General features: G+C 40.4%; 1 protein-coding gene across 2 annotated transcripts in view; it reads right to left on the bottom strand.

The window, feature by feature from the left end:
* CDH12 (cadherin 12) overlaps positions 1–24,007 on the bottom strand; it is a 1,010,774-nt gene that overhangs the window by 222,924 nt on the left and 763,843 nt on the right. For both annotated transcript variants that reach the window (XM_075585916.1, XM_075585915.1), the window contains one exon: positions 21,107–21,243. In XM_075585916.1, the coding sequence (XP_075442031.1) occupies positions 21,107–21,243 (137 nt within the window). The remainder of the gene's footprint in view (positions 1–21,106; positions 21,244–24,007) is intronic.

Genomic DNA, 24,007 nt, shown 5'->3' with positions numbered 1-24,007 from the left:
TATTAGCATATTCTGGTAGTGTACATTAAAACTGTAATGCAGGACAAGATCGCAGTGTCACGATGCACAGGGCAGGCTTGCTGCAAACAAAGTGATAAGTCTCTCCAGGGCTCTTCTGTTCACCGAGTGATGAGAGCACAGCAATAAACAAGTTACAAACACCTCTTTAAATGGGTGTATCAGTGATAGTAACCATGAGCATTGTTCAGCATATAGGTAGGAAGTTAGTCAATAGATCGTGCTATATGGTGCACAAGTAGTACTATGTCGGCAAAGACCCGACATGCGGCATGTTTCGTCGCTTCTTGCGACTTCTTCCGGGTAAATAAATACACACACAATACTTACAAACTCTGGTGACTGCTGATAAAACCATAGAATTCACAGAGGGTGTACTTTCTTTTTCACACAACTGTAGGTGGGCGATAGATGACCACCATGTGGACAAGGAGAGGGGAAAAGATCTGGACAGTGTGAGCCTTAAAGGAGAGAAAATCAAGAGAGGGAGGAATAGGAAGGGTTCGGTAATGGCAGGGAGAGGAGTAGCCCCATGTCTTCACTCTTGCCATCAGGGCGCGGAGTGTGGGAGAAAGAAAGGCCCCCATAAGAGAGGGCAGCTTCCAGAGCAGTCAGACTGAGTGAGACAGATCTCAGTTATAGCAAATAGGAGCAGAGAGTGAGAGAGAAAGAAGGCATGCACAGAGAGGAACTTGTTAGAAAGGTTTTGGCAGAACCGGAAGTGAAGTTGGAGACAAACAGATGAGGAGCTGGTGAGATCGCGACTCACCACAAAGATATATAATTTGCTACCTTGCCTGTTTATATGCACCTGAGTGTAAGCCTCCATTTGTGAGATTTCCTGATAAAATTTACTTTATAAGTTTTATCTGCACTACTAAGGGTCTGTTTTTCTTTTTCTGAGATCTACTGGACCACCTGCATTGTATCTAGCCAGAGACAACACTGCCACAGTTTGAGATTCTGCCTTATTATATCTGCTCTATTGTGAGTAGACAATGTATACATTTTTTTCAAATTTATATACTTTTTATATTTTGCATTATGGCACTGTAAGAGGACATGTGCAGAGGTATGCAATGGAGACTGTTTTAAGGTTAAATTAAATAAGGCTTTTATTGCACCTGTTTCTTTAACACAAGAAAATCATCCAAACCTATGCAAATAAGGGGTCAAACAAAGCTTCTGTTCCACGTTGGAGTATTTCTAGTTAAACCTATGCAGTTAACAACTCCCTTTAGATTAGCATGTCTCCCAGCCACAAACATATATCTTGATACTGTATGTGCAGATATAAAAAAAGCCTTAGAAAGGAAAGTCTTATCTGTTTCTTGTAGGGGAAGACTTCTTTGTTCTCCAGGTTTTAGAAGTCCTTTCCCCTGTGTCTTTCTGGCAGCATGCAGTCTCTTCTGGCATGCTCAAGACGTCTGTTCCTATGGTCAGTCCCACAACTTGTGAGACTCAGGAAAAATCTCCCTTCCTGTCTCAAAGGCAGGCTTTTCTAACAAACCTAATCAGCCAGGTGGTGTTGGTTAATTGACTACCAGCAGTTACCCACCACACTGCTGGTTTAGAGGCACATTTCCTGAACAGGGATAAATCCCCTGTTACATACCTCCCCTGTTTGTGGGATAAATCCCCTGTTACATATACTGGCGATACACTTTATTCGAGCTCGGCTAGTCCCACGAATTCGGGTATACCCGGGTGTATTGAGGTTTGTGACTGTTTCCTGCCCGAGTGCATTGGGTTATTTTCCAGGCAGGGATTGAAGCATTTTATATTTATTCTGGCTGCAATACTGCACAGTATATATATATATATATACTGCATTACAATTCATGAATTTATGCCATCTGGTAGACACGCGAAGCATTGCAGCCTATTAAATCCTAATCATTATCATTTAACAGATCAGCCGCCCGTCAGCCAGGCATGAACCCAGGCTGGGAAGGCAAACACAACGGGGCTTGTCAGAGGTGAGGAGCGGCGCATTCCAGGTATCTGCCAGGTACATACTGGGTATTTGCTCGAATAAAGTGTGTCGGTGCAGTACCTCCCCTGTTTGTGGGAAGCTCGGGCTTGCCACGGCCAAAGCCCATCCTTCCACTCTCATTCGAGATATCTCTGTGACTTGAATGGGAGTGGATGGAGGAAGAGAACCCTCAGTCCCGCTGGGATTGGAGCCCTTTCTCCAGTTTATTTGTGTCTCCTCCCGAAGGTGCTTGAGATCAGCACTCCTCAGTCGCTCGAGGAGGACTTTTTCCAAGTATAGTCTTTTTACTGTGTGCGCAGTCATGAGATTTCCATTGCTTCGGGTGCTCTTCTTATTGTAGGCAGACTGTATGGCAACAGTTGCAGAGCGTTTAAAAACAGCTCTTTGAGTTTTCCGCTCTTGAAGCTGTCCCTCTGCACTTTTTCCATTCAATGGAGTTGCTAGTTCAGCTTCTTTGGGATTGAGTTGCAATTCCACATCCACTTCCAGAGAATGTCCCATCTTTTCAGCTTCATCAGCTAAGGATTTTCTGGTTTTGATTCACCACGTGTACCTTTTTTTGTTGCCTGTTGGGTGGCTGAAAGTTTTGCTAGTGCTTGTTTAGGTGGTTCAAATTTTGCAACCTTGTTTTTCAGACGAGCGGTATTCCCAGCTCTCACTGTACCCTTGTCTTCATGGGTTTTTGTGGCTGTGAGATACTGACGCTTGGTCAGGGTCAATACTTGTCCTTGTAGAACTGCAATCTCATCCGCGAGAGATCCCTGTTTTTTGCGTGCGTCTTGCAAGTCTCTTCTCAGGGAATTTATCTGCACACTTTGCTTTCTCTTAGCTTGCTTCAACATTTTCATTGTATTGCGAAGCACTGTGAATTTCTTTGCTCGGGCCACAGTTACTTGTCTCAGTTTCTGGACCTTCTTGTGCTCCCTCTTGTGCCGAGTCACCTGGGCTCTAAGCTTGGCCTCTAGCGATGCTTTGCGGGACATACTGGGTAATCAGACGTTCCTGCAGCACTTGTACTTCTTTAGCAGCCTGCAGATTGTCTTTCTTCAGAGTTTGCTGCTTCTCCTCGGCCTTCTGGAGGTGCGTACGCAGACCTTGCAGTTGGTTCTGCAGTCGGTGCTCTGCTTCAAACTTTTCATCTTCAAAAAGTTTATTTATTTCTTTAAGCACGTGCAGCTTTTCATTCTTTTCCTTGATGAGGTCTGTAAATTAGAATTTTCTTCTTTCAGTTTTACGTTTTCTCTTTTTGCAGTCTCTGTAATTTTCAGGGCCTCCCTGTATTCCTCCTTCCATTTACGCACATCTGCTTTGAGAATGACAGTCTCCTGGCGGGAGACTTCCATATCTAGGTTGAGGGTCTGAAGCTCCTTCAGAGAGATTTTGAGATTCATATTAAGTCTGAGGTTAGTTTTTTGAGAGATGTCCAGCTCCTCAGTGAGACTGTGAAGTTCCTTTTTAGAGACTTCCAGTTTTGTGCGGCAGGTGCCGATCTCATGGTGTGAGGCATCGAGTGCTCTGCGGAGTGTACACTGGCGACACACTTTATTCGAGCTCGGCTAGTCCCACGAATTCGGGTATACCCGGGTGTATTGAGGTTTGTGACTGTTTTCTGCCCGAGTGCATTGAGGTATTTTCCAAGCAGGGATTGAAGCATTTTATTCCCGCTGGCTGCAAAACTGCACAGTATATATATATATAATGCATTACAATTCATGAATTTATGCCATCTGGTAGACACGCGAAGCATTGCAGCCTATTAAATCCTAATCATTATCATTTAACAGATCAGCCGCCCGTCAGCCAGGCATGAACCCAGGCTGGGAAGGCAAACGCAACGGGGCTTGTCAGAGGTGAGGAGCGGCGTATTCCAGGTATCTGCCAGGTACATACTGGGTATTTGCTCGAATAAAGTGTGTCGGTGCAGTATGAACCTCCTTCTGGGATTCATCCACCTCTGTCCAGACACTGTTGACCTCTTGTTTTGAGGCATTCAGTTCTAGGCGAAGACCGTGAATCTCTTGCTGAAAGACTTTAATCTCCTTCAGTGCCTCCTCATACTTCCGCTTCAGCTTAGCCATCATTTTATCGAATTGGCTCTGCTTTTCCACCATGGTGGCTTTTGTAGTGTTTGCAGCATCTAGCTCAGTCTTCAGTTCGTCCAATTCTGTCCTGGCCAAAGAGTAAATTGTGAGCACATCTTTCTGTAGCTTGACGTTATTTTTCTGTAGCTCTGTATAATCATCTTTCTTTTGTTTCAATTGTTCACGGAGCATATCACAATCATGCCTGGCATTTTTCAGGGCATCTTCAGGGCTGGTCAAGAGATCGACACTCACTGGTTCCGGCTCCGCTTCCCTGGGATGGTTGGTTGATGGTTCCTCACTGTTGGCACTGGACAGACACTTCTTTGGGGTATACGACTTCTACCTTGGGCCCTCTGGATATTCGGTTATCCGCGGGATGAATTCTCCATTTTCTCTAGGCTGCAGGGCAACTCGGTCCCCCTTTTCCTCCACAGGATCTGCGGACGTGTCTGTTCCTTCCACTGTAAGTGAAGAACCGCTTTTCTTTTTCTTTTTCCGCCTTTTTGTTTTGGATGACTCCGTCCCATCAGGAATACTGGGGTCTCCTTCTTTATTTGATACTTCAGTGGCTTTATTGTATACGCCAGGCTTTTCTTGCAGTTGCGTTAGCTGACAGAAATATTTGGTGATCTGCTGCTCCCGCTTTTTCTCCTGCCGATCATATTTGTCATTATAGAGAGCGGTCTTTTCGGTTCTTGCCGAGTTCAGGCACCCCCACCATTTTTGGGGTGTTTTGTGGGTGGGACTCGATTAAGGTTCCCTTAAGAGATGTCTTCCTCTTTATTGGACTGGAAGGGCCACTCTTCCGTGGGGTAGGGTTCATTACAGGAACGCTGCATCTTGTCCTCCATTTTGGGGCTATCAGGTGTAATTTTCTTCCTGACCTCAGGAGGCGCTATTGCAGCTGTTGCCACTGTATTTGCCCCCAATTGTGGTAGTCCTACAGGTGGGCATATTTTGCTTGTAGAGGTCGTAGCTCTCACAGGCATCTCTGTAGACCTTTCTTTTTCTTTCCTTGGGTAAGTTTTACATTATCAGCAGTACTCTGCTCTCATTAGGTATACTGGATGTGCAGTTGCTAGGTAAAATCTTCTATTTGCTATACACCATTTACTTGCTAGGTGCAATTCCTCCGCTTCAGCAAAATAATGTGGTTTTCTGCTTGAGTTCAGTAATTTTCAGTCTCAACTTTCGGTATTATGGCATTCACTCTTCACACTTTGGGTGCCTGTTTTACTCCCAAGATACATAGACAGACTTTACTTGCAGAAAAAAAAAATATATTCTTTGCAGTGGAATATTTCTTTCACTCCCGGCAGGGCGACTCAACATTCAGCAATTTTCTTTGGGATACCTTTTACACAGCTTTGCAATTCCTTTTTCCCCGGTAGGGCAATTTTACCCTCAGCACTTGTTTACTGAAAATTCCCCTGCTTCAGCACAGTCTTGCTTCAATTTTCACACTTTTCTGCATATACTCCATTCACAGCTGGTAGTCCTATGCGGTGTGGCAGCCTTTACTTGCAGAATCAGTACCGCAAGTGGGTCACCATCTTATTCACTGCTTCAGCGAAACATTTGAAAACAACAAACGCCTATCCCTTTTAAGGGCTAACTTACTTCTTGATCCCGACTATGGCTGGAAGGCAAAATCCCTATTTCAATGACCATATTACACTTTATTGTGATAGGCAAGTAAGGTTTACCTGCTTCAGCAGTCTCTCTCTCTCCTCTTGGGATTGGGGAAAAGAGTCCATCTGTGCAGTGTAGATTTCCTGCCTATATGTGTATCCCTTTAATTCTGGTCTCTGCTGCATGAGGACCTTTGTTTATGTTGCCCAGGCTGTTTGTAGGCAAAAAGCACAAAAAAAAATTCACAGGCAATCACCGGGACCCCTTTTAACTTCAAGGGCCACCTCTCATCCCACTTCTGACACAATATGTAAGAGGACATGTGCAGAGATATGCAATGGAGACTGTTTTGAGGTGAAATTAAATAAGGCTTTTATTGCGCCTGTTTCTTTAACACAAGAAAATCATCCAAACGTATGCAAATAAGGGGTCAAAAAAGCTTCTGTTCCACTTGGGAGTATTTCTAGTTAAACCTATGCAGTCAACATCTCTCTTTAGATTAGCATGTCTCCCAGCCCCAAACATATATCTTGATACTGTCCCGGCCAGCTTTATTCTAAAGTGAGCCGGGTGTATAGTGGGCTAACCGCAGGGATTCTCTCCGTTTAAAACGGAGTTTCCCGCACGGCGGCCGCTTCAATAGATAAGCGCTAATGGCGCTTACAATTGAAAGTGCCCGAGGCGTGGGAAAACCGGCCGAAAACGGCCGAAGATAGCCGCGCGCCGCCCGCAGCTGTTTTTAAACTGCGGCGGCAGCCGCATTAGTTTTAAGCTGGCCGGGACAGTATGTGCAGATATACAAAAAGTCTTAGAAAGGAAAGTCTTTTCTGTTTCTTGTAGGGGTAGGCTTCTTTGTTCTCCAGGTTTAGAAGTCATTTCCTCTGTGTCTTTCTGGCAACGTGCAGTCTCTTCTGGCAGGCTCAAGACATCTGCTCCTATGGTCAGTCCCACAACTTTTGAGACTCAGGAAAAATCTCCCTTCCTGTCTCAAAGGCAGGCTTTTCTAACAAACCTAATCAGCCAGGTGGTGTTGGTTAATTGACTACCAGCAGTTAACCACCACACTGCTGGTTTAGAGGCACATTTCCTGAACAGGGATAAATCCCCTGTTACAGGCACTACTGTATGTGATTTTCTCTTTTACATGGCACCAACCACCGCTCCCCTATGGTTTGGAGAGTACTCGTTTGGCAAGACTACTGGAACAGTCTTTTTTAAGGGTTGAGTGGAGGCTTTACCTCTTTTTATTATATTATTACATATCATTTTTACACTAATTTTGGGTGTTTTATTTTGTATAAGTTTGCACTTTAATTCTATTACATTATTATCACTTGTTATACGGGACTGTCAGAGCGCCATCCAGTGTTCTCTGTTGTACTACAAAGAAAACCAATGACAGGTTCACTGATATAGAGACTAAACTAAAGGCCAACATAGACAAATTCTCGATCAAATTAAAAGAACGCAAAAGAAAGAACTTTATTAGGGACACAAAGGACTTCCAGGTAGGCAAGGTATACAGGTACATGTTTGTCAATAAAGGCAAATTTTATGAAATCAATCCTAATACCAAGGACTCATCGATGGTGTAGGAGGTCTCCGACAGTGAAGAGGAGAGACAATGCCCATGCAATTTGATTAATGTGAGTGACCAAAGAGCCATGACCCTACACCAATCCTCCACGGTTCGTTTTTTTAGAATATCAGAGACCACAAACCAGGTCTTGGAAAAGAGGAAGACCAGAAGAGGGAAATTTGTGGACAACAGCAAAAAGAGAGGGAGATACCAGAGATCCTAATACAAGACCAGTCTTAAATTATCAATCTGACTGATTTGATAATGAGTGAACATCACATTAGTGTTCTCAATAAAGAACAATCTTTCTCCCCTTTGGAAAATATAAATACATTTGAGTGGGTAAAGGATACTAATTTATTTGCTAGAAAGCTTAAATTACATACATTCTTCAAAATAAGAGGGACCAGAATGGCCAGTACATTAGGCATCCCTGCATTATATGCTAGAGATATGGTGTATTTAAAAGAGCTGATTGCTTTTCTGGATGACTCAGATAAGCTTCCTGGAGAAGGCCCCTATATGAGTCTAAAACCGAAATCCAAATTTCTACCGTTTAGCTAACAATTCGCAAATATTGACGAGTATTCGTTGATTTAGTCAGTCATGACATTGAATGCCTACCAAAGACCAAAAGTCAGGATAACCTTAACTATCATAAACATCGCACCCTTAAAGAGCTGGAACAAAACAAGGCAATTGTTATAAAACTATCGTATAAAAGTGGCAAACTAGTAATTTTAAATACAGATGACAACATTATGGAGAATTTAAGATTCCTATCAGATAAATCGCGCCATGAAATATTAGATAGAGATCCTACACTGCAGTTCAATAAAGAAATTATTACTATACTTATCAAAGGATTAACCGATTAAGTTATTTCCAGCACAAATATGATTTCATCCTGGTAAAGTTTCCAAATCCATAAAATTAAACTCCCACCACCAGGACATCCCATTGTCTCACTTATTAGCAATCTAACAGAACGAGCTAGCTTGTATACTGTATAAATCAGATCTTGAGACCCTTTGTAACAGCCTTGCCATCATACTTACGGGATACCAAGGACTTCCTGAATAAACTTGAGGGTGTATTTATCTCTGATGATACGATTTTTGGAAGTCTAGGCGTTAAAGGCTTATACACGAGTATATATCATATGTTTGAACTAGAGGCGATTTCATATTTTTTGACGATGATAGGTCAATGGTATATCACACACAATCAGTTTGTCAACCAACTCTTACAATTTGTGTTAACCAGGAACTATTTTTGATTCAATAATCTATCACCAAATACAGGAAACTGCAATGGGCAAAGTGTGTGCCCTCATATGCAAACCTGCATTTGGGATGGTGGAGACACAACTGGTATTCACGGAGAAGATGGAAAAATTCACCTCAAGAATAGATCTATGGTTCAATTTTTTTGGATGATGTATTGATACACTGGCATGTTCAATTAATACAATGCAATCATTCATCAGTATCCTTAATACTAACCAATACAACCTACGTTTGACCCTGACCTATTAAATGAATAATATCTGCTTTCTAGATCTCAACATATCAAGAGGGTTTGATGGCCAATTGGATACCACTATATACCATGAACCTATAGCCACTAATAGCATCCTTCTAGTCACTACCCAAAAACTCAAGTACAGGTGATACCTGTTTATATGCCTCAAAGAAAATTGTAGCAACACAATAGAGTTTGAGAAACAAAGCAATAGAGATTAAAGTCTCTGTAATCAGTTCATCAGAGTTTGGGATTTATAATGTAACAACATATTTTTCTTAATGTCTCTGAGTTGGAAGACAGATAATTACAACACCAGTGAGTGTAAATAAAGACTTGCTTGAAGAGCTCATTAATTGGATATTAAAGAAATGCCTGGATCTGGAGATTTAAGAGTCAAAAACTGTCTTTGAAAACAGCAATGGCTCAACAGTTCCTATTCTCACAGGAAAATCACCCTAGAGCTAATAGAGTCAATCATCATTCAAGAATAGACATATAATGATGACTATATCACCCTCGATTTGGTGAACAATCTGTCTTCAGATGCGTGCATCCAGCCGGAAGATAATGTAGAGGAGGAATCCAAATGTGGAGAAAAAAGTGGAGAACTGTATTGCAAGAAACTGGGGCTAAGCAAATTGAATCTAAAAAGAGTTTTATTGAAGGGGCGACAACATGGAGATAAAGCAGTTTAGTAATCTGAGTTTGAGAAACAAGCAGCACTGATGAGAAATCACTTTTGAGACAGAGGTTAGAGTAATAATATCATTTAAAGAGCCTATAAAAAAGCAAAGTACATGTCTCGAATAGATCTTCTTAAAGATAAACCTCCAGAGCCAGGACAGAAGGTTGTGTGTTTTATTGGTACTGTAGGAGATGTGTGTTACGCAATGGAGACCATTTAAAGGTGAAACTAAAATGAGGCTTTATTGCGCCTGTTCCTTTAACACGGCAAAAACATTCAAAATAAACAAAATAAAGGCCTACTCCGCTTTGGAGAATATCTACACCTGTACTCCTTCCTCTCTGAGTGGGTAGCAAAGCTAGTTACCACTCCCAAACATATATACATACATACAACAGTCCAAGAACAAAGTCTCAAAACTGTTTGTTGTAGCTGTAGGGGAAGGCCTCTCTGCTCTCCTGGGTCAGCACCCTTGTGTGCTATGGCAATGTCTGTGCAGGTATACGGTCTGGTATCCTTGTCTTGCTATCAGCATACAGTCCTTCTGAAGCTCAAGGCATCTGTTCCTCTGGTAAGCCATAGTTGTGGGATAATTAAATCTCTGAAGTCTTTCTTCCCTTGGTCAGCTCCCTTGTGAGCTAAGGAATCTCTGCAGTCTATATTTTCCTTATTTCAGCTCCCTTGTGAGCAAAGGATTCTCTTCTTCCTGTTTCTCAGAACAGGCTTTTTCTAACAAAGTCTTAACCAGCCAGTTGGAGTCAGGTGTATTGCCTGTGCAATTAACCAGCCTGTAACAGGGGAGTTATCCCTGTTCGGGAAATATGCCTCTAATCCAGCAGTGTGGTGGTTAACTGCTGGTAGTCAATTAACAAAAACCACCTGCCTGATTAGATTGCTTAGAAAAGCCTTCCCTTGAAACAGAAAGAGAGATTGTGCCTGAGTCTCACAACTTGTGAGACTGACCATGGGGACAGATGTCTTGAGCCTGCCAAAAGAAACAGCAGAGCTGCTTTCAAGACACAGGGGAAACGTCTAAACCTGAATGCTGACAAAACCTGAGGAAAAGGTAGCAACCCAGGAACAGAGAAGACTTTCCCTCCAACTACAAGGAACAGATAGACTTTCCTTAATAAGACTTTTTATATCTGCTCATTTCATGATATATGTTTGGGGGCTGGGAGACATGCTTATCTAAAGGAAGTTGTGGACTGCATAGTTTTCCCTAGAAATACTTCCAAGTGAATAGAAGCTTTGTTTACCCCTTGTTTGGATGGTTTCCTGATGTTAAGGAAACAGGCGCAATAAAAGCCTTATTTAATTTCACCATAACAAGTCTCCCTTGCATACCTCTGTCAGCGTCCGCCTACACAGCCCAATGCTGGATATAGAGACAGTTTTTCCTCAACAGTGATAAGTCCCTGTTACATGTACCCAAAATAAACAGTGGCATCAGGCATGGGAGATATTACAGAAACACTGGCACATTCTGAAAGCAGATGAGGACATCAGTGAAGTCCTACAGCCATATTCGTCAATGGCCAATAGGAGAGCACAGAACCTACGTGACATCTTGGTACATAGTCATCTGAGTGAATGACCCACGCTAACTTGGTTTCAGATGAAACCACAGAGTACCAACCAGGGCCAATGATGCAAAGTGTGCAAGCACATAAAGGTCACTAAACAGTTCACGAATTGGAATGATTCAAAGAAATATCAAATTCGGAAATTTGTGGACTGTTTAAGCTCCGGAGTGATTTACCTGGTTGTCTGTATTTGTGGCAAGAAATATGTACAGCAGCGGCAGCTTTTATTCGAGTAAAAGCCGCCGGCTGCATGCGTCTGGGAAGCGGGTAGCCGCGGCGCGTGGCGGCGCACTGTGACATCACAGTCACATGCGCGCCCGGCTTCCCCGTCTTCCCCGGCTTCCCCAGGCTTCCCCGACACCCCTGGAGATCAAATTAAGGTAAGCGGGGGTGCGGGGAAGCAGAGGGGCAGAGCAGAAGCCGGGTTCGGGGTCCGGAAGGGGGGGTAAATTGCGCGCGAAGTGGAGGGGGGGTGCGTGGGGGAAACGCGGCGGCGCGCGGTTATTACTGGCAGCAGCTGGGGTAGATCCCGGCATGCCGCCGGCATTTAGTGCAATAAAAGATGTCGCTACTGTAGGTAAAACGTGGCGCCAGTTCAAGCAGCACGTCATAGAACATAGTGGCACGATACGGAACGACCTTGACACTCCTTTGGCAAAACATGTAAACCTTTGTCACAATGGTGACATCAATGTTCTATATTTCATAGGAATTGATCAGAATTCCCCAGGCCTGAGAAGCAGTGACTGGGACACTGAATTGCTAAAAAAGGAAGAATGCTGAATATATATGCTCTTGATTCCGTCACCAAAATGCCTAAACGAAGACAAATCTACGAATGCAGGGGCCGTTATTCGAACACTTCATGCGTTGTATACCTCGGAAAACCCATGTCATGGTACGTGATTTTTTCCAACCGTACCGCCTTAAGACGCTAGTGCAGGCGAGTGTAGAAAATGGCATTTAAACACCTGAAATTGACACAGTAGCACAGTAGCACAGTACTGTACACATTACTATTCATTCATTTCATTGAACCTAAAGAAACCGAATCTGAATTTCAAACAAAGCAACCGCGATAAACACTGGTGCCTGGTGTGATTGGCCGCATGAATGCTGCGTGGAATACAGCAGAGCACACGAAACCGGCTCCGTGATTTGCTCGAATAATGGCCGCTGCCTCTGTACACTCCATTCATATACTAACTGCAGTGGTTAACTATACAGTATATATATTTTACTACACAGCCTTGGTCCAGTTAAACTGTACCGAATATATGAGAATAGTTTTGTTCACTATATCTTGTGAATTTATTCAGAACAGGATTTATTTTTCTGAATTCATTCTAGACTACATAATGTGTAGTCCTGCTATCATAAGATCCTGTCTGACATTCAACATACATTTTGAAGTGGCTGTCTGGAATCCACTGATTATTTTTAAACTAACCCTCTCCAATTACTGTGAGTGGAGTGAGAATGCTACCCATTATTTGCAACTAGGTAGCCCGCACTTAGTATCTAATGGGAGATCAATATCCCCTCCTGTTCCCTTTCCTCACTCAAGTACATGCAGAGTTTGTGGAAGTTAGGTGTAAAGATCTAATCAGTCGCATTAGAATTTACCAACTACTCCATTGCAATAAGAACACTCCCCACTTTTTACTCCATTACAATGTTGTACTTACAGATGCAGCAGCCATTATTTTAACAAATCACGCGGTGTATACCTCGGAATACCCATGTCATGGTGCGGGATTTCTTCCAACCGTACCACCTTAAGACGTGAGTGCAGGGGAGTGCATACAAGGGCATTTTAGTGTTCTGGCTTTTTAACACCTGAAATTGACACTGTACTGTACACATTACAATTCTTTCATTTCATTGAATTTAATTGCACGCAATCCATGAAATTCAAACAAAGCATGCGCGATAAACACATGTGCCTGGGGCGATTAGCCACATTTATGCCGCGTGGAGTACAGCAGCGCACATTGTTTTATTGTTAAAATAATGGCCGCTGCATCTGTAAGTGAGAGGTGTATCTCATTCTCTTACCAATATGAGTGTCTGGTTGGAATTCAAAAGTATTACTCACAGACTGCACATATGCGGTACACCGCGGGTTAACTTCTCCAACAGAATTAATTGATGTGGCAATATATGATCACACCGGATCAGCAGCGCACCCCCCTTCCATGCATTGAGAAAGCGTCATGAAAAACGTGATTGTCGGCATAGCACATGCATGCGCAGGGACTCTTCCTAAACCACACTAGAAAATTTCCCTGCCTGGTGCATTATTCAGTATAGAGACCCGATGGCCTAACTGAGTGCTCTGGGGGGAATTGAACCACGGAGCTTTGAGATTCTGCCAGAAGAATACTCTAAATGATGCACTCTACTCTACTAAATCAAAATAATAAATTATTTATTTGTTTAAATTCGGTAAACACAGAAAATACGTAAAACCTAAGGGGATGTGCTAAGGAAATCCTATATACAGATTTCTCTATTAGTCAAATGGCATAGGTAATTGAACCTTAAACTAGCCAATCATGCTTGATGTATCTTGCAATAACTGTAAAATATGAAATGTAACACCTTCACATAATTACAATGTATGCAGTTGCTGAGATAGGTCCCTATAGGGTTATGACATGAATGTACATAGATCTTGTTGAGTGAGAAAATACAATAGTATCAGGTAACACTAGCTTAATCACCAATGTGTAGCAATATCATCAGAATGTGCCTGTGTATTTCACATGGCACTTTTCCCTACACATATAAGCTCAGTGAAATCCCGGTATATAGAGAGCCCCAGTGATCTGTATAATGATCTACCTGGGGATAAACATTGCCGGATCTACTTACAGCAGCCTGGTGTAACTGCACACTGACATACACTTCTGATTGTATGAAAATAGCTCCGCATTCACTCGTGGTAGATACTAATCAACAAAGGACATACATACCCTAATGCCACTATCTCTAGCTAGTGGGATCCACATCTGTGGCCCACATCTTAGTTAAACTGTATAGTTCTATTGCAGCAGACAATGAACAAACTCCTTTGAGTCTGTCGCACACCCGACGTCACTGTGACGTCATTCCGACGCGCGTTTCGTTTCTGAACAACGGAACTTCTTCGGGGGTGGGAGGTGCCCTGCAGAGGCCTGCTTTTTAAAGCCTGCGGTTGCCATGGTGATAAATTCACGTCATCAGGTAGGAGTAACCCTATCCTTCCACGCAATGCTACCCGGCCCGCTGTGCGGAGCTATTTTCATACAATTAGAAGTGTATGTCAGTGTGCAGTTACACCAGGCTGTTGTAAGTAGATCCGGCAACATTTATCCCCAGGTAGATCTTTATACAGATCACTGGGGCTCTCTATATACAGGGATTTCACTGAGCTTATATGTGTAGGCAAAAGTGCCATGTGAAATACACAGGCACATTCTGATGATATTGCTACACATTGGTAATTAAGCTAGTGTTACCTGATACTATTGTATTTTCTCACTCAACAGAATCTATGTACATTCATGTCATAACCCTATAGGGACCTATCTCAGCAACTGCATACATTGTAATTATGTGAAGGTGTTACATTTCACATTTTACATTTATTGCAAGATACATCAAGCATGATTGGCTACTTTAAGGCTCAATTACCTATGCCATTTGACTAATAGAGAAATCTGTATATAGGATTTCCTTAGCACATCCCCTTAGTTTTAAGTATTTTCTGTGTTTACCGAATTTAAACAAATAAATAATTTATTATTTTGATTTAGTAGAGTAGAGTGCATCGTTTAGGGATCTTTTCTCTTCCCCTTCTATACATGTGTATTATCCATGATAGCACCTCTCTAGTAAGTAATTAATTCTCAGCTGAGCAGGATTCTCCCCCCCCCCTTCTAGAAGAATACTCTGACACAATATACAGATGCAGCAGCCGTTATTAGAACACCACGCATTATATACCTCGGAATACCATGTCATGGCGTGTTATTTCTTCCAACCTTACCACCCCTTTCCGCCTTAAGACACGAGTGCATAAAATGGCATTTTTGTGTTAAACAGTGTTAAACACTGAAATTGAGGCAGTAGCACAGTACTGTACACATTACAATTCATTCATTTCTGCCATAGATACGAAACAGAATCCATGAAATTCAAACAAAGCAGCCGTGATAAACACGAGTGCCAGAGGTGATTGGCCGCGTTAATGCCGCATGGAATACAGCAGAGCACACGAAAACGGCTCTGTGATTTGTTCGAATAACGGCTGCTACATCTGTACCTTGGTAGGTTGGCACTCAAATATATTTTAATAATGCTTTCTAAGTTTCAGTTTAGATTACTACTGTTAAGCGTTATGTATATGAATGGCACTATATAAATAAAGATATACCTACATACGTGCTGCATGCTATTGCTTTGTGGCTGCTGCCTTCCCTGCTCATCCTCTCAGGCAGCACCTGCTGTCCTCTCTCACCTGCTCACCGCTGAAGGTGTGCATTGCTGTCTAGGTACAGTCCTTCTTCTTTTAGGGATCTTCAATTCCTCTCCCCCAATTAAAGTGTTACATTACATCCTTAGGGATACAGAAAGAAAGGGGGAGCACTGGTAGAGGGATAATATTGTAATGTATAAAACCTCTAATAAAAGGTGGTGGGAGTAATAAAAAATGGAAACACACTTACACGGCCTTGTGTAAATGCTATCACATCAAGGTTTCTTTATGGTCTTCTTTTTTTCTTCTCCTCTTTCTTTTTCCTCTGTTGTGGTGTTTTTCTTTCTTCTCAGGTCCAGGTATGTTCTTAGGTTCGCCGAAGACTTTCCCTTCAGGTGTCACCCTCAAGGCAAACAGATATACATATATATGAACAATATTGAAGAGAAATTGCAAATAATAATAATATTGAGTGACCAGCTATAATATAAAGCAGCAAATGAATGCAGTCACTCACACGGCCAAGTGTGAGTGCAACTAGTGGGGGAGGTATCTTTTCTTTGTCACATGTAGGGTGACCGTGTCCAATGTCTTATGAGCACGTAAATAGTGGGTAATGCTAGGTAATAATAAATATAAAGGATGATACTCACACGGCCTCGTGTGAGTAAACACACATAAGGGTATCTCTAGAAGCTTCAATGTTGGTTTCCAGGCAGGGAGAGAAAGGCTAAACGCTCCTCCCCTTTAGTATTGAGACAAAGTGTAGTCTCAGATGAAGAATACCTATCTTTTATTTAACATTAAAAATGGAACAGAAAGTGTAAAAAAAACGGTTAAAAACTATCATCGAAAAGAAAAGACACAACTTATACGTCAGCATTTATCACTACGTATAGTACAGACGCTGTTAAGGTGAAAGACATCATACAAAAACATTGGCACGTAGTACAGTTAGACCCTATTCTAAGAGGACATATTCCTTCAGTACCAAAGGTTATTTATAGAAAAGCCCCCTGCATTAAGTCACAGTTGGCACCAAGTACATTCAGGAGAGAAATAGTCAGTAATACCCAAAACTGGCTACCTCCCCCAATTGTTTTTTTTAATTGTATTAGCTGCAAAGCGTGCAAAAAATGATGAAAGGAGACAAAGCAACTTTCAGCTCTAACGTAACTAAAGAAAAATTTAAAATTAAAAACGCGATTAGCTGCCGCACAGACTTTGTTGTATACCTGCTTGCTTGCCCATGTGATCTCCAATATGTAGGATGGACCTCGAGACCTCTGAGGGTACGCATTTTGGAGCACATGGGTAACATACGCAAGCAGGTAGTAACACATAGTGTCTCAAGACATTTGTTTATTTCACGAAGGAAACTCGGAGAGTCTCAGTTTTAAAGGGATCGAGAGAGTAGATCAAAACTGGAGGGGTGGAGACAGATTCCAAAGATTATGCCAAAGAGAAACGTATTGGATCTATAAACTTAAAACTTTGACCCCCCCGAGGAATGAATATAGATATAGATCTGGGGACATTCTTATAGTTTATAGTTCTTTTCACCTCTAAGATACCCCCCACAGCTATCCCGCCTCTTTTTCCAGACATCATTACTGTCTAATTATCCCACAAACCCCAACATAAGATTTGGGATTTTTTAGACATGTGTATAATACACAGTGTAGTTTGTCTATACATGCCTATTTATTTTGTCCTTTTCTGATTCTTTTCAGATTCAGGGCCATACCGCAAATCATATATTTTTGTATAAATTTTATTTATCATTTACTATTGTTTAATTGGTATTATACCTCGCCGGATTATTTTAAATGTACAGAATACTACACTAGATGATATTCTGATTTAATATACACTCCTTATCGAATTTGTTTAATTGGCACTATACCTCGCCTGATTATTTTAAATGTACAGAATACTAAACTAGATGATATTCTGAATGAATATAAACCCTTTATCGATTTTACAGCACCATGTGTAAAGGCTATCTTGATAATTTGCACATACTTGTATATATATGTGCATATTTATTTTATTAATATATATCAATTTTAATAGGTTTTAATTGTATCATTTCACATCATATTGTACACAAAGATTAAATATATCACACCATATGTTTATTTTACACATTTCATGTAGGACTCACATAGAGACACCCATTGTCCTTATTTATTTATTTATTTTTGTAATATGTTTACGTTTTTGACATATACATCAAATTTATGGAATACGAATAATACAATTATAAGTTTTCTCTTTTATATGTGTGTCTAAGTAGGGACACACTTACTGTATAAATTTTTCACCTAGTTGTCACAATCACATAGTCTGATATTCTGACAGTATCAATATTGTGTATACTAATTCTTAGAACAAGTATTGTTATTGTTATATATATTCCCCCATTGGGACATCATTATATGTTCCCTCAGTTATATACAAATGTCTGCACCTATGAGGTGCATTTACAATGAAGTCTTTTTTCACCAAAGACATTTGGGGGGAGCACCTACGAGTTTCCAATTTTCTAATTACATTTAATCACACTGACAAGACAGGGGATTGGCTACCAGTAGCATATATACCGGTATCAGCCTTATCCCCCCATCTACGGAGCCTGAGGAAGCCCGCAAAGTGGCGAAACGCGTTGCTCTTTCTTGTCAGCATTTTTGGACAATCTCAGCCACCGTCGAGGAGTAAGCAACGGAGTAACGCAGCACCATATCCAGACACGGAGGCAGTTAGCTGCGTGCATCGATCCCTATGATTTATTATCCTAAAGACTGGCTGCATCCCTTTATTTGTTTTTATCCGTTTTTTTTTTTACACTTTCTGTTCCTTTTTTAATGTTAAATAAAAGATAGGTATTCTTCATCTGAGACAACACTTTGTCTCAATACTAAAGGGGAGGAGCGTTTAGCCTTTCTCTCCCTGCCTGGAAACCAACATTGAATCTTCTAGAGATACCCTTACGTTTGTTTACTCACACGAGGCCGTGTGAGTATCATCCTTTATATTTATTATTACCTATCATTACCCACTATTTACGTGCTCATAAGACATTGGACACGGTCACCCTACATGTGACAAAGAAAAGATACCTCCCACTAGTTGCACTCACACTTGGCCATGTGAGTGACTGCATTCATTTGCTGCTTTATATTATAGCTGGTCACTCAATATTATTATTATTTGCAATTTATCTTCAATATTGTTCATATATATGTATATCTGTTTGCCTTGAGGGTGATGCCTGAAGGGAAAGTCGTCGGCTAACCTAAGAACATACCTGGACCTGAGAAGAAAGAAAAACACCACAACAGAGGAAAAAGAAAGAGGAGAAGAAAAAAAGAAGACCATAAAGAAACCTTGATGTGATAGCCTTTACACAAGGCCGTGTAAGTGTGTTTCCATTTTTTATTACTCCCACCACCTTTTATTAGAGGTTTTATACATTACAATATTATCCCTCTACCAGTGCTCCCCCTTTCTTTCTGTATCCCTGTACTAACAAGGATCCTGGATGGATCCTATTGGCGTCAGAGCCATAGGAGAGACGACGACACTGAGGGGACCCTTGTATAACAGTTTCAAGGTTGTAAACCATTTATTACATTCACCCCATTTAATATTTTCTTCGGAGGGAGCGCCCGGGTTTTCTCTGTCCTATTACATCCTTTAGTATGCCTAGCGACTGTGCAGTGTGGCACCTGTGTTTTTTCCCAGGCTTCCTCCACATGTTTTTTTCCTGTCCAGCTGGGCACTCCTTGTCAGGGCTGCAGAAAGATTTCCCGGGTCCCAGAACTAGAGTTACGACTGGGGCCCCCTGTTTCGGTGGTATTATGAGCCCCCCATTTCACAACTCGTGAGCCCCCTCTACTTCCCTCCCACTTCCCTCTCTCTTCCCATGTTTTTTTCTCCCCTCCGTCTCACCTCTCCTTGTCCCAACCTCCAGCAATTACCCAACTCTCACTCAATCCCTGTCCCCCACCTCACATGTATTTCTCCCCCCTTCATCCCACTCGTACTCCCTCCCTCGCTATAAATACATAGGAACAAAAACACCCAATACATAGAAAATACCCCAATACATGGAAAATTCCCCAATACATATAAGCAGAACCCAATACCTAGAAAAAAAAACAATTCATAGAACCCCCCCAATAAATTAAAAAAACAACCAAGTACATATTATCCCCTCAATAAATATATAAAAAATACATATAACAAAACAATACATATAAAATAACAACAATACGTATAAAAAAAAACAATACATAGAAACAAAACCCAATATTAGAAAGAAAACAATATATATAAAAAAATACATATAACCCCCCAATACATATAAACCCCCCAATACATTTAAAAAACAATACATAGAAAAAAAAAACACCAAATACATAGAAAAGAAAACCCAATACATAGAAAACCAAAACAATACATATAAAGCCCCAATACATATAAACCCACCAATGCATATAAACATCCCCAATACATAGAAAAAAATACATTTAAACCCCCAATGCATATATAAAAAAACAATACATAAAAGCCCCCCCCAATACATAGGAAAAAAATCCCAATACATATTAAAAAAAACAATACATTGAAAAAGAAAACCAATACATACAGTATAAACCCTTACCTTGCTGCTGGTCACAGGTGTCAGGCCTCTTGACAGACCCGCTGACTGTGGGTGTCACGGCAACTGGACAAAGCAGTTGGACCCGACCTTCCGTGGTCATCATGCCCCGCTCTCCCCAAGCTGCAGGCCTTGTCCCTTTCTCATGCTGAGCATCTGACATCAGCACACCGGGCCTCCCTCATGCCGGTGCGCTGGAAGCGTAGACCAGTTTACTTCTGGTGCGGGCCGACATCAGACGTCCCAGTCCGTGCCGATGTCAGAGGGCCTGGCTTGCCATAGTTAGTGAGCAGGGAGGACCCAGCTTAGGGAGATCTTGGGCCTGGCGGCCACAAGAGTTCAGGCTCAATTGCTTTGTCTGGCCATCGGGCCCCCCGCAGCCAGCGGACCTGGGACACTTGTCCCGACTGTCCCCCCCCAATTCGGAGATACTGCTCCTTGTGAGTTTGAAGTGGAAACAATAGTTTTGGCCTCTTACACCTTCTACATTAGCAAAGTTGAACCAAAGTTTTCAATGTAACTAATAATTACCAATTTGTTATGTAAACATTTTTAAATATAGGCAATGTTTGAAATGCTACATGATTTATGATAATATGGGTATACTGTGCAAATGGATTTAGGAAAATGAATGTACAGAATATAAAGTAATAAATATTTGTTTCTTTACAAATCTGAAGCATTTTCATACTGCTGGTGATTCCATATATTTAAGACTTTATTATAGGTAAAGCATATGATACATGAAAATCTCTGGGTAGTTTCACATACTTTACAAAGTAACTTATTGCAGAAAAAAATGGAACCAAGAAACATACCATGTATTGCTAATAGATTCACTTTGCGTATTTTCTGTAGCCACGATACTTACTAATTTTACTTGCAATTATAGATATATTGAATTGTGAAGTACTTTCTCTGTCCAGCAACTCATTTGTTGCAACAATTCCTTCAGTTGCATCTACTGCAAAGTAGTTGTCAATGTCACTCTTCATGTCAATGGAGTATCTGTAGGTATATTATACATATAAGAAAATATAACGTTTTTAAATTCTACCTACAGTATAGTGTTTTAGTTTAAGTATACTTTCTGTTGAAAGAAAGAAATAATACTGCACAACAAAACAGAAAATTTCTCATGGTCTGAATGGAAAATAATTAACTGATACATATTGGTGGATCTCACATAGAAGTACAATTGGCCTTCAGATTCACAAAAACAGTAACAAGTAATACTGGGACAGATGATGTGAAATGCATTGTAGATTATTTTGGGCTTGTAGAGTTCAGTGTTTACCATGTAAATAGAAGTCCTCAAAACTTTCTGAATAGACTTTTTTAAGCACAACGGTTGAAAGCTATATTAGACAACTCTATTGATCTGGGAAGTCACATCATCATTAATTTAAAGCACAATGAAATAATAAGAACCAACATCTAATGCAAAATGTATTGTCTAATTCATTATCCAAAGAAGCAGCCAATCGGGGAGGGTTTCAGTCAAAATTGCCAGACAGTGAATGAAACATGTATGGGTGCCCTGTTTGTAGTCTCAGCATTAAGTGAATGTTTTGATTTTAAAGTATTTCTCAAGCAAATCTAGCTATTGTCCAGAATTACTCAAATTAGCATATTAAGTGAAATTGAAATGCATATTAACTTAATACTTTGTGACTCGCTTACAAACTGACTCGTTCACTGGTAGTGGCTGAAAAGGGGCACATTTTTCCTGGTTTGCAATCTTGGATGAAAGTTTTACACATCATTGCCAGTTCAGTAAATTACACTAGATTAATCTCATTAAGTTATGGTTGTTTTTTCGTTGTCAATTGTGTTTTAGGAGCCTTTCCTATAAAGAAAGTATTTTCTTTGATCCAGAAATCATCTTATAAATGGAATTGAGCAACATGCCTGAGAGAAGGTATAGTAGCTCAGGATTCCTTAAGTCAGTATTTATTCATTGCACTGAAAAATTCAACAAAAATTATTTGGTACATTCTAGTCTTTCTGGTCTAGCCTAGTTTGATCTAGCCTATCTGGTATAGATCTAATCCTAACATGTCAAATTCAGTTGTTATAATATGTAATTTAACATTTGTTTAAATGTTTATAAAGTAGATATTATGCCAAATGAGCTGAACATTATATTTAATCATATTCTGAATGAGAAACCCATATTAATATATAGAGTCAGAAAAAATCCAATAAAAAACGCTCTGTTTCACAAGGAGATAGACAAATTTGTTCCTGACTCAAGCAAATATCAATCAAATATAATTTGATTGATAAACTGCCTTATATTTTAAACTGTTTTAAACAACCTCAAATTCTTTTCTTTCTAGAAATATATTTAAAAAAAATGTATACATACCAAACGCATCTGTCATCAGTTTCCATGGAGACTAAATTCGACTTTGTCATAGCTGCTGATCTAAACCGTGACTTCGCAGCAAGTGAAAAGTTATTTTGTTTAAATCTCTTTAAGTGAATTTATTTTATTTACTACCTTAGAAAATTTTGTTAGATCTATTCATTGTTGCTGTATCCTTATATATTTTTACATTATAATCATACTTCCTAATCATACTTCCTTTAGCACTTTTCCTGCCAAAATTACCATACAGTAACTAATTTGGGTGCTCTTTCCCTAAAAAAAAAAATCTTCATCAACAAGCCGTTCATTGCTCTTTGATGTCCTTTTCATAGTAGGCTGACCAGAACTATAATCTGACTAGAGATTTATTTAAAATAATATTCTGCTACATAACTCTCAATCACACTGTGTTCATGATACTGTAACCTTAAAACCACAGTCCCAACTGCACACCAGTTTTTTCTCTATCTTAATAATGAATATTTGAACCTCTGTCATAATTGTATGTGGGCAGCAATGTTCTTAATAATGTTCATATTGGTACTGAAGAGTTCTGTGTTTGTTGTGTTATTATTCTGTATCACATAGCTATTCTGACTCTTAGTTTTAAAGTCACAGATATAAGATTAATAAACCTTACTGTATTTTCTTCAAAAAAATTATCTAAAACAGATCTTTAATATATTCCAGTCACATTCTCGTGGTGTATGGTCAAAAACAGCTTTCCCTGCGCATATTCTACCTTTTTTTTTTTTTAAATATTTGTTTAATTTCCTATGGAGTATTTCCTAAAACAGATTTGAAAAAAAATACAGATTTAATTTAAAGTATCATTTATTAACTTAGTAGAGAGCTATATATATGTGAACTGCATTGGGAAACATAATTATTATTAAAAGTCATAATAAGGTCTTTGTGTCAAATATCTTTGAGGAAAATAATAGAGAAACTACTGTATGAAAATGAAATATGCATAGTTGGAGAAAAGTTCATTTTATACTGTATATACATACTGTAGTAGTAAGAACACACTATGTTTTAAGTGAAGAAGACATTTGGTTTATACTGTAGTTTATCTAACCTACTGTGGAAAAGTACATTCAGATTTAGCAAACATTATTGCAACCTGTGGTGCACTGCAGCAAAAACATACACAATGTGCCAGCGAGAGAAGTGGCCATTGTTTTGATTCAATCACATGAGAGAAGATGATAAGGGGAAGGGGGATAGAGAGGGATTGGAAGAGAGTGGGGGAGAGATAAAGAGAGAGGAGGCTAAGAGTGAGGGGGGGGGGGGAAGATAGAGGGGGGAATAAGAGAGGGGGAAGAGGATGGGAGGGATGAGAAAGGGGGCAAGGGAAGAGAGAGGGGGAGAGAAGAGAGAGGGAGGGGGAAGAGA

The sequence above is a fragment of the Ascaphus truei genome, chromosome 2 (genome assembly GCF_040206685.1).
Source record: "Ascaphus truei isolate aAscTru1 chromosome 2, aAscTru1.hap1, whole genome shotgun sequence".
Classification (NCBI taxonomy): domain Eukaryota; kingdom Metazoa; phylum Chordata; class Amphibia; order Anura; family Ascaphidae; genus Ascaphus; species Ascaphus truei.
This window is presented reverse-complemented; position numbering and strand designations above follow the sequence as displayed.